We start from the raw sequence: 11,146 nt of genomic DNA on the forward strand, positions 1-11,146 counted from the left end.
GTGACGTCAACGCGAACAAAATAAAGTTGCTTCGAGAATGAAAGGAAAAGTCAGCGGTGACTGCATCAGGTACGAATTTTCTCCACAGGGATGAATATAAGTTTTAAAAAAGGGCAAAACAAAAGCGGTGGCATTTTCAAATAGACGTCAGAGTGGCGTGGGGCGCCGGAAAAAGCAGCCTTACAAATGGACTGTAGGCAAAATCCTATTTTGCATTGTTCAGAATCCTTTGAAAATCAATCAGTGCTCTATTGAACCGAACTGACAAGGTGCGAGTGAGCAAGCAAGCAGAACTCGTGCAACAATGAATTGGAGCCGCGAATGTGATCAAACTGGCAAAATAATGTTCAGTTGCAAATATGGCTGCTGCTTTTCATGAAATGCTGGGGCATTGAAACGTTTGGATAAACAGCTAGGACTACTTTTAAATTCCATAAAGAGGCAATTTAACATGTGTGCTCCAATTGAATCCGATTCGGTCAAATTGAACAATATGGCGATCATTGCCGGGGTGATGGTAGAGTCTCGCATTACACCCATTAATGCAGTGCAACCCATCAGATTTTTAAACATGAATGGAATTTAAAGTTTTGTTAAAAAGGTAGTGGTGTTCCCAATGGTCCAAAAATGTTCAATCGGTTGACTAGGAAAAACAGGAGTTGGAAAATACTAACACACAAAAATGTTAACAATTTTTTTTTATTGAAACACGACAGTAAAAGGACCACAGAAATTTTAATTGGAACTGATTGTTAAAAATTTAATCACTTTGATCAATCAAATGATAGAGACAAACAGAAACAAATACCCCACTGGAATTACGTACTACGCATTGTTCTTGATTGGTATTTATGTAGCCTGACTTTAGATTTTAGCGACATTTATATTGAGTATTGCAAAATTTATAAAAGCCAGAAAATATTGACGAGCAGAATTTTGAAAAGTTGAAACACATCAAATGAAAAGTCTCACCTTAAGCTTAATGCTCCAGAACAAAAGTATTCACATTTCACGTCAATTAACTTGGTTCTCGCTATGTCTCTGGAGATTCATTTGAGCGTTTCAGGCTGCTTTTCAATTAGGCACGTTACAAGCATGTGCTGTAGGGCCTCTGCTCGCTCAACGACACACTTTGCCGTGAATTAAACGTCCCATTAATGCTTATTTAGAGCACAAGCCACGGAGAATGTATTGAAAGCGAGTTGTTGCTGATCATATAGCGAGCAGCGATGGCTTGTCTTTGAAGTTCGCAAACTAGGTCTTCTGAAACCTAATTCAGAAATTATTCTTGCACTGCACAAGCAAATCACTTTTGCTGCATAGAAATTTCTGAAGCGAGGAAAAAGCATGACATGTGTATGACGTTTCTTGATTTCTCTTAGTACTTATCCCTATTTTATCGAGTTGAATGCCGGTGACAATTGTATAGGCAGTAATTTTACGAGAGCTATGTTTATCAATTTTTAATTTAACAATTTTAATTTATGACTATGACATCCAAAACAAAACAAAAATTAAATAAAAAAAACCAATAACCAATAACCAGCCCGTTGGCTCGCATTGTTAAGGCACTCTCAGGATTGTCAAAGCAATGTGAGGTATTTGAGCAGTTCGGAGATCTAATACTGGCTACCCAATGTCAGAGATGGCAAAAAGTGGTTAGTTTAGTGACTCGAATTGCTCAAATTGCTCGACGGGCTGGGAGGCGCACCGGCGCCGACTCGCTACTTGCTGGTTTGCACCTTTCCAGCATGCGTGATTTGGCTTCACGGGACGAATGTCTAGCGTTTCAATGCAGTCCTCGGTGCAGAGGCAAGTGGCCCTTCGGTTGGCTGGGTCCCTGTGCGGCCTGGTGCGCCCATGTTATCCGTTCGCGGTGTTATTGGGACCCGGGTTTCAGCATTCGTGCTAGTGCAGTGCGCGCCCTTCCCGGTCCTCGGACGGACAAGGATAAAAAAGAGCAAAAAAAAAAAAAAAAAATAATCTAACAAAATGTTTTGAATAAAAAATAATTAAATTATTATTTCTCACCGCTTTGATTCGAGTAACAACTTTTTCTTTTATTTTTTAATTTCTTCTTAATTCTTGTCAACCGATTTGCAGCTCTCATTGGAAATTTATTATCTTATTGTCTCCCTCAATCACATTGCGGCAGCAAATGAAAACTGGCAAGAAGTGGTAAATCTTGCTCTAAATCGTCTGGAAAGATATTATCGCCAGCGAGAAAATCCCAAGCAAATAAAAGAATCAAGTGGAGTAAGAAACACACTGGAGAAATGGACGTGCATAGTTGGGATAAAAATTGTATCCAACAGCGCAGCAGTTCACTCTCCATTAGCGCCTTTCGCGATCAGCTGCGGAGAATCTGCCTCGATGGCACGCTTTTCTCAACAACGGTTTCCAATTGGACACCTAACTACGTACGTTTAGCAAACTTAAGTAAAACGAAGTAGCTTAAAAATATTGATACAAGAATACGTACTAAAACGTCTGAATTTGGCAACGTAACCTAATAATTCCACTCGTTCCCCTTTTTATATTACGTTTGAAAAATCATTCTTTATATACGTCTAATAAGAGTTAAACTGAATATTTTAGATAACTCTTCTCTAAATTAGCCAATTCAAATAATGCAAATAAGTAATTCATGAATTGATATCTCATATCCTCATCGAATTGTTCATCGGTGCAAAATGTTTGGTCTGGTAAGTAAAGACACGTAATTTTTAAATTGTTTGAATATTTCGGATATAATTATTAAATAATTATTAAGGACCCCCTCATAACAGTTCTTTATAAACGAGTTGTATAGCATTCTTGTGTTCAGTTTGCATCTCCAATTGGGATCTTTCCCTAGGCAATTTGCGCACCAATGAGAGCCCCGTTGGAGGTATCAATAAAAGTAAATGTCTGCCTCTAAGACACAGCCTGCGAGAAAGAGTCTTATAGTGAAAGAGTGGGATGACAGTCCTCTCTCGGGACCTAGATGAATCTTAAGCCGAGTGCAGGCAGGCAGACTTTTCTCCACTTCTTCCTTATCGCCAGTCTCATGAGCTCCGTTCTTAACGTAATATTCATGAAACGAACTTGATGGGTTTGAATTAGTTACGAGAACCGCAGCGCTCGATCCTGCGACGATTTCGCCTCAAGATTGGCCATTTTCCAGCGCGGCAAGATTTTTGCCCAAAATGCTCTCCTGAATGTCGTTTGACAGCGTAATTAAAAAAATCAACTAAATTAATCCAGTTTTCCAAACTCATTTTATCATGACGAGTACGATACTAAAAATTAACCATAATTACATAACAAGACATGAACCATTCTTCATGTTTTTGTAAAATAAGAGGTCATTTTTAAACTTCTTGACCTCTTCAAGAAATACTGGCTGAGAAAAATTCGATAAATTATTATATGAATTGTAAAAACCAAATCAAGAGCTAGAAAAATTGATTGAGTGGTGAAATATGCGGTTAAAAGATTCAATTTCACACGGAGCTCTTGTCTACACTGATTTAATTCTCAGTGTCTCACTCGGCCCACAAGAGCTAAATTGTGGATTCTCGTCTGACGTGCTTTCCGGCTTTATTTATTTGGGCAGGCGCCGAGGTCAACGTGCCTCAAATTTATCAGTCTGCTCCTCACTTTCGCAGGGCGGAGGTGTCTAAACGAGATAATGGGCTGCGGATAAATTGCTCCGGTCCCGCATGCACTCTTTTTTATCTTCATCTTCACGGCAGAGGGGGGATGAATGAAATGGAAAAGTCTACCACGAGCGAGAGACAGATTGTTTTTAATATTAAAAATAAGTTCACCATTACATAACACAGCACTAAATAAGGAAAAATGAAAGTGTCAACAAAACGCTCTGATTTAAATCCTGAACATTGCGAAAATTTAACTCATTTCCAATCTTATCCTGTAACTTAGAACAAAGAGGAGAATTTCTTCGTGGGTTATCTAGTCAGGGAGGTGATTAATCTCAGCTAGGGCAGATTGCGGCAGGGCGTGGCCGCGAATCTAAACCGCCGAGAAAAGCGAAAAATGCGGGCATCGGCTGAGTAATGATCAGCGTCCGTCTTTTTGCACAGTGCAGCTGAAAGATCGATCAGCACAATGGTTACAAGTCGGCCACGGTACGGCAACGCTCTCAAGCTTAATGAAAAATTCAGCCTCAGGCGCATCATACGACAGCAAATTCGAGGGGGTTGGGCTTTGAAATTGTAGCATAAAAATAGTGCGCAGTACGCCAATTCCATTTATTTACTTATTTTTGAAGCGTTTAAATGGGTGTATGTTATTTACACAAAATAATTTTAGTGCCTTATATTGCTATTTTTTCAAAAATACAATAGATAATCAACAAGACACATTATTTGTTTACTGCAAAAATGTTTACTTCCAAGCGGTGTCCAGTTCATAGACCTACTCGAAAAACCTAGCTAACATGCGCCTTACACACATCTTGTCATTGACAAACAAGTTTTGTTTTATTTGTAAAGAAAATCTATATATGCTATTGACTAGCATGTTATGAATGATTTTTACGTAGTCAAATAATCCATTGGTGGCAGGACATCAAATTTAATTAAAAAAATTGAAGTCGTTTAGATTGCAAAAAGCTTAAGCTCGTGGACACCTGTGTTCTTTTAGATCTTTTGTTTTGAACGTATGGCATACTACCGCGAATCGCGCGTTTCCACCTGTCCGCGATGCACCCTGATCGACCGTCATTGTACGAATGGTGGAAACCTGCCGGCGGTGAGTCGATTCAGACTGCTCCAAAATTTCGAATCTCCTGAATCCAAGTGTCTAGTCGGAATCATTCTGCCTCCAAAGCACGACTACTTCTTGGTAAAGGCAACCCAAGTTGAAACTCACACTGACTGAGCATTTTAAGGCAGCAATGCAAGCATCGCGAGAAATAGGATTGAAACATTCAAAGCCACATGAAGTAAAACCGGGTTGATGGGGGTGCCGTTGTGCGGCCAACTTAAAATGGAAAAGTCGCTTCCTGGTCGAAACAAAAGCGGGAAAGCAGCGCAGCGAGCGAGAAGTCAATTGCGGGGCCGGATGGGATCATAGCCGCTGACTTGGCGAAATGCACACTCGCATTCACATTCAGAAGTGCGTGACGTCACATCAATCAATAAGCTACTGAGAGAGACCTCCCCTGGCACACGGTCGGCCGGCCTTAAGCGTGGGTGTTCGCATTGTTGTGTGCGTGCGCGCGGTCCTATGTGTGTGTGTGCACTTTTCGCTCCAAAAGCGGCAGCTGCTAATTAATCAAATTCGGCCGGGCGGCCGAGCGAGAACACGGTTCAAAATGTAAATAAGTCCAGGATCAAGCCGCATTTCGCCGTTCATAAAGCCAAATTTATCAGATTGAAACAAAATCATGAAATTTTATTAATAATACATATTGTTTCCTGCGACGGCGCACGATTTGAACAATACCCCTATCCATAAATAATTTGTTTATTTGATTGCAATGTGTGAATGACTGTGATAATGTTCTTCAGGAGGATATTTTGCAAGGTTAAATACATTCAATTTAAAACCAGCTAAAAATATTTTTCAATCCGCAAATTTTTATTTCGCACTAATTTAAAAATTAGCTTATATTAAAATCTAGAGTTTCTATTAAATCGGAAGCAACCTATTAATTTGAGACAATTATTTACTTTATTTGTCCTTTTTTATGTTCTATTTTCAGGATTTGGTTGTTATCAGGTGGTCATGATTCAAATTAATCATTTTATAAGATAAAGATCGCATGTTTGGATAAAAATTTTCAAAGTAATTTCCTTGGATATTAATCAAAACGGTAATTAAAATTATAATCATTCCTATAAAGTGACGTTTAAAATTAATACTGAGGTTAAATTGTGATAAAAATCATGACGCTAATTGAAATGGATTGATTATTTTACTCGCATATAAATCTTCCAAGGGTCAGATGAAAACTAATTATTTAAAAGCACTAATTTAGCACATAATTATTTTCAACGTGAATTATTTGTATTACGTGGGTTTAGAAAAAGTCTCATGATTTAAATGCGAAATATACCATTGTGGAAACTATGTAATTTTGCTGGTGTAAACAAGGTTCACTCAAATTTAAAATAACACTTCAAAGCTCGAATTTCAACACGCAGAATTTTACCCCTTTGCACACTCAATCACCAAATAAAAGACACTCTGCTTCGTCAAGGCCACCTGCAGAGTAAAAAAACAAAAAACAAAAAGGGGGGCAAAAAAGAAGCAAATTTCCTGTTTGCGGCTGATGTCGCAATAAGAGCGGCGTTTGTTTTTTGTCAAGGCTCGATTCGGATGCAAGTGTTAAAACGCGAGCAGAAATTAAGATTGATGCTGCGCTGCGGCCAAAAGCCATTCATTTTGACTTTTTTTTCTCTCTCGGAGGCGCCGCTAATCTGGCTGGCGCTGCGCCAGTCGCCAGAAACGGCGCTGCAAAAGCGCACACGCCTGGACAATAAATAATAATTCACTTGTCCTACATTTCGCCAAAATTCCAGACGCAAAGAGCGAGCGTGCCAAAATCGCACGCAGGCAACGATGAGAAAGGGGTAAAGGAGCAGCGTAATTCCCATTTTCTGGATCACGGTTACGTTCGCATTAGGCCAATCTGGCGGTCGATTTGGGCTCGGTCGCCGATCGTTTCGGGCCGAATCAGGCGTCGGAGGCGGGTTTCGGGGGCAGGTGCCTGGTCAATACACTTGTCGTGCTCCTCCACCCCCACTTTGCCGAAAAAGGGCAGCTTGACGCTGCGAAAGGCGCCGGGGCGTTTGGCCGACGGCCTTAACTCACTTACCAATGCCTCCGCGCCACTCTGCTTCCACAAAAAAGCACTACTTGGGCACAAAAGTCATTTTGCCAGCGTCTGTTTCTGCCACAACCACTGCTGTAGTGCAATATCCATGAAGTGGTGAATTTTGTGTGTTGTGACGTCAACAAATGCGGATTGACAGCTGAGTAAAGATATTCCCAGCAACCAATGGGAAGCGGCCTCGGCGCCAAAGCGCCACTTTTTGTATGCCGTGCCTTCTTTTACCACCCAAAATGGCAATTTTTCCCTAATATCCGCCTTGGGTCAGTGTTTCCCTATAATATACTCAAATTTTATTCCTCTATTTTTTTGTTCTGACTTTCTTGTGGATATGATAGCTTGGAATATTAATCTCACAAATCCATATTTTTGGCATTCCAAAAAAATCATTCACGAAATCTAACATTGACTACCCTCTAGCGAGTGACGGTGCAACAACCAATCGGTACTTCCTACTAAATTTGTAGTGCCGGTGACCAAAGATGCGATATTTTATAAAAATATATAAAACAATCATGTTCATGTACAAATAAACTCTAAATTATCAAAAATTTTATAAATAAAATAAGCGTGACATAAAACTTCAATTTTATAATTTCCTTTTAAATTTGCCCCACTTGAAAATTTATTTTGTGACTGTGTTGAGGGGGCGTTTCCCTTTCTAAAACAACCGTGAAGGTGAATCGTACAATACCGTAATACCGATATTTATTTTTAGTTTTTCGACTGCAAACATGTCGGGTTACCTCAACCCCAATTTACTGAAACATTCTAAGCGAGTGTGCAGCCTTTACAAAAGGGCTGTGAGAAATTTGGAGGCATGGAACATTAACAGGTAAATTGTGTGTCAAAATGACACAGGAAAGATTCAAATACATATTGTGATATACTGTCGACCTTATCTCGAATCCAAATATGTAAGTGGACGGCATCAATATGTTTTCTTAATTAAATTTTTTAACACATTTTTTACTCTTGACTTTCAGCTTGAGTAATGACATGGATTTTGCACGTCATAACTAATTAATTCCTCGATTCCGTTCCAGGCCAACGTTCAGATACCATGCCGTCCTTCTCAGGGCAAGGTTTGATGAAAACAAAAACATCACTGACCTCCGGCGAGCTAAGGAGCTTTGGATTGCTGGAGAGGAAGAACTGGCCAAGTGCGAGCACTATCAACCTCTGAAATGTATGTTGACAAAATTTTCAATCCCATCCGTTCTTAAGTTTCCTTTGTTCTAGTTGCCAAATCACCTGGAGGAGTGGCTTACGCTCGAGAGGTTGTCTGCCCTGATTGGGTTCTTGACTACTGGCATCCCCTGGAAAAGGCTCAGTACCCCGAGTACTTCGCTCGCCGGGAGCAAAGGAAGAAGGAGTACCTCAAATTCTATGAGCAGCACTATGGCAAACCAATGCCAGAAAGTCATCACTGAATTGTGCACTTTTAAGAAAATGTTGAAATTATTGTTAATATTTGATTCCTCGAGACTTGTTTTAAATCCTTGTAGTATAAACATGTAATACACTAAAATATATTGAAACTTAAGTAATATGATATTTTATTAGATATGTTGATAACAGGCAATTTTTAAAATTCTAATTCAAAATTAATAACATGCTGAAATAGAGTATGATTAAATGATTAAAATCGTGAGATCAAATCCATCAAGAGGGAGAAATCTTTAAACCTGAAGCTTCAGACAAGCCATGTTGATGCCATCACCTTTGTAATGAGTCAAAAGCTTCAAAATTGAGAGCTTTTGCTCGAGGCACACAGTTGACTCCAGCTCATAAAGAGTGCAAATGTTGAGCAGGATGCTTTCGTGCAAACCTCCAACAGGATTGTTCTGCAACGCGTCCTCCAGTAGCTTGATTGAGTCTTTCAGCTTTCCCATGTACAAGAGACAGATGGCCATGTTGTTAATAACCTAAAATTTGGCTGTGTCAGCAAATTGAAGATCCTGCAAGACAAGCACCAACCAAAACGTTGTTTGGCTCCTTGACTAATGCTTTGCCAAATATTTCATAGGCTTCTTGGAAAGCATTCTGCGTGATTGCCACCAGTCCTCTATCTACAATGGACCTGGTCTCCGCAGGATCGCATGACAAGAAAAAGCTTTCTGCAGCCGAAACATCTCCGAGCATGAGCATCAGCCGACCAAGAGCAGACTGCAGTGCCTTCTGGCTGCTTGGCTCTTTCACAATTATTTGCTCTATCACATTCACAGCAAGTTCATATGCCTGTGAAAATTTAATTTATTTTTAGAATCAAAGATTTGGCATGAAACTTACCTTTTGGAAAATTGCACAGTTCGCTATGGAGTACAGGACCCTAACTTCCCTTGAGCGCCACAACTTCTTTGATTCAGCTCTATCAGCATCCGATATGCTTATTGGACTGCCATCTTCCATGAGACCAGCGTCCAAATTTTTCAGAATCTATGAGAAACTAACTATTTCGAAAGCAATCAACAGAAAAAATCACAAATTCACCTGCCGAACAACAGCCAAAACACTGTGCAGTCTGACCAATGATTCTTTTCCCTTGTTCAGGTACTGTGGGAATTCAGCCAAGAGCAGTCTGAATGAAAATGGAACCATGGTCCCAGGCCTGTTTCCGTACATGTCGGGATAGTACTGGAAGTATAGGTCTGGTCTCTCAAGGTCTCCAAATGGCTCAGATTCTATATCTGCCAGGGAAAAAGACCTCAGTTTCACTAGCAGTGCTATTCTTGTAGACCATAGCTGCAGAAATGGTGGAGTTAGAGAAACATAATTTAATGACTGGCAATCATACTTGAATAGAGTGAGGAGTGTGTTTAGTAGGATAGCCAGCGCGGCCTGCATCTTGGCCATACATGGAAAGCAATCTGCCAGTCAAATTTACAGCAGCTCGAATACAGCCAGCCTACAAAAAAAAATAATGAGAGTTTGAATATATATTTGATGATGTTGATTATTTCAGAAAAAAAGGTTATTCGCATACTTTGCCTCTTTGGGTATTGAATTATGAAGCAAGAATTAAACAGGAATTAACCATCACCATAATTTCTTTTTTTTATTGACTATTGGGCGATTACTCACATGCTGAAATATTCCCACGATTATCATAGCTGTGGAACTTATCACCAAAAATAAAAATAAAATGTGCAGTACCTGAATTAAGTCTCTCAACCCCCTATCATCTTGAGTAACATCAGAACAGACCAAAACTTTTCTCTTCGAAGCTTCTTCTTCGCCCAGGTAATGGAGGACAAGTTCTTGCACTGTGTCAGTCTGCAATTATCATATTACTTATTAACACTAACAAATAAGCAAGTGACCAAAATTTTACCATGTCCTCTTCAAGCATGACACCAGGTTTGGTCAGGTTCTCATCAGGAGTTATACTTCCAGGCGAATTTGTCGAAATCATCACCAAAACTCTTCGCACATCCTCGCTAGGAATCCAGGCGTTTCGTCTGCGGTCTACTTCTGAGCTTCCACTGCAGAATAGATCTTCAGGATTGGGCTGAACAGACGAAAAGTCTGCAATGACGTGGGCACTTGCTTCAGGGAAATGACTGTGTTGGTCCTGAGGATTTTGCAGAAAGAGGTGGGAAGGAGGATGAGCTGGAGGTTTATTGGTTGCATCTTTGGTGGCAATTTGGTCAAAGAAAGATGCTGAACTGGGCGCAGCGTTGTTGCTGAAGTAGCTGCTCAAGTTAGATGTTTGCATGTTGTGGATTCCCTCTCCATCAGATTCCAAATTTACAGAGGCGACAGAAGCCGACAGTTTGTCTATGGCGGTTTCTTTTTTTTCTTCCATTGTCCCAATTCAGTAGATAGTCAAAGTCAGCGCTAGAAAATAAAAGAATGGTTAGAAAAATCATATTGATTTATTTAAATTGTACATCAAAGAATATTTTCGAAAGCACAATACCAACAGATTATGATACATAAATTAAATAATAACATTTACGTAAAAAACGTTGTTTAGGCTTACATAGGCTAGTTTCTAGTTTTGTTTGTCAATCTCAATAACTGGATAGCCAGGCAGGGCAAGCAGGCATAGGCAATCAGCCACTCGCACTCAGCCACAGCCAGCTCACAGCTGACCTGACAAAATATGAAAATAACAATCTCTTCCTCGCCCCTCTTGCTTACTCCCTCCCCGCTGCCATTGTACTCGGTACGCGCCGTACGCGCTCTTTCCAAACACTTCGTGCTCTCTTCTCCACACCCCGCACACTTACCTGTGTTTACTCGTTTTTGTTCGAATGTCTATCTTTTTTTCATCTAATGGTTTGGGCAAAGTTAATT

The 11,146-nt window shown here is 40.1% G+C and overlaps 3 protein-coding genes across 6 annotated transcripts in view; 1 reads left to right on the forward strand and 2 right to left on the reverse strand.

Annotated features, from left to right (window-relative positions):
* Positions 1-6,972, reverse strand: part of bsk (mitogen-activated protein kinase dJNK) — a 64,962-nt gene extending 57,990 nt beyond the window's left edge. For 3 of the 4 annotated variants that reach the window (XM_065486359.1, XM_065486363.1, XM_065486356.1), the window contains exon 1: positions 6,830-6,972. The gene's annotated coding sequence lies outside the window, so the exon portion shown is untranslated. The remainder of the gene's footprint in view (positions 1-6,829) is intronic. The other variant, XM_065486364.1, reaches the window with a different exon arrangement.
* Positions 6,973-7,527: 555 nt separating this feature from the next.
* On the forward strand, positions 7,528-8,394 carry ND-B22 (NADH dehydrogenase (ubiquinone) B22 subunit). The gene is made up of 3 exons (XM_065482371.1): positions 7,528-7,679; positions 7,891-8,033; positions 8,087-8,394. Exons 1-3 carry the CDS (start codon positions 7,579-7,581, stop codon positions 8,275-8,277), a joined length of 435 nt encoding a protein of 144 aa, XP_065338443.1. The 5' UTR covers positions 7,528-7,578; the 3' UTR covers positions 8,278-8,394.
* On the reverse strand, positions 8,387-10,982 carry LOC135938614 (trafficking protein particle complex subunit 12). The gene is made up of 8 exons (XM_065482368.1): positions 10,830-10,982; positions 10,179-10,684; positions 10,001-10,120; positions 9,642-9,752; positions 9,338-9,589; positions 9,137-9,283; positions 8,825-9,085; positions 8,387-8,772 (listed from the first exon to the last, which is right to left on the reverse strand). Exons 2-8 carry the CDS (start codon positions 10,650-10,652, stop codon positions 8,527-8,529), a joined length of 1,611 nt encoding a protein of 536 aa, XP_065338440.1. The 5' UTR covers positions 10,653-10,684; positions 10,830-10,982; the 3' UTR covers positions 8,387-8,526.
* Positions 10,983-11,146: the final 164 nt, after the last annotated feature.

The sequence above is a fragment of the Cloeon dipterum genome, chromosome 3 (genome assembly GCF_949628265.1).
Source record: "Cloeon dipterum chromosome 3, ieCloDipt1.1, whole genome shotgun sequence".
NCBI lineage: Eukaryota > Metazoa > Arthropoda > Insecta > Ephemeroptera > Baetidae > Cloeon > Cloeon dipterum.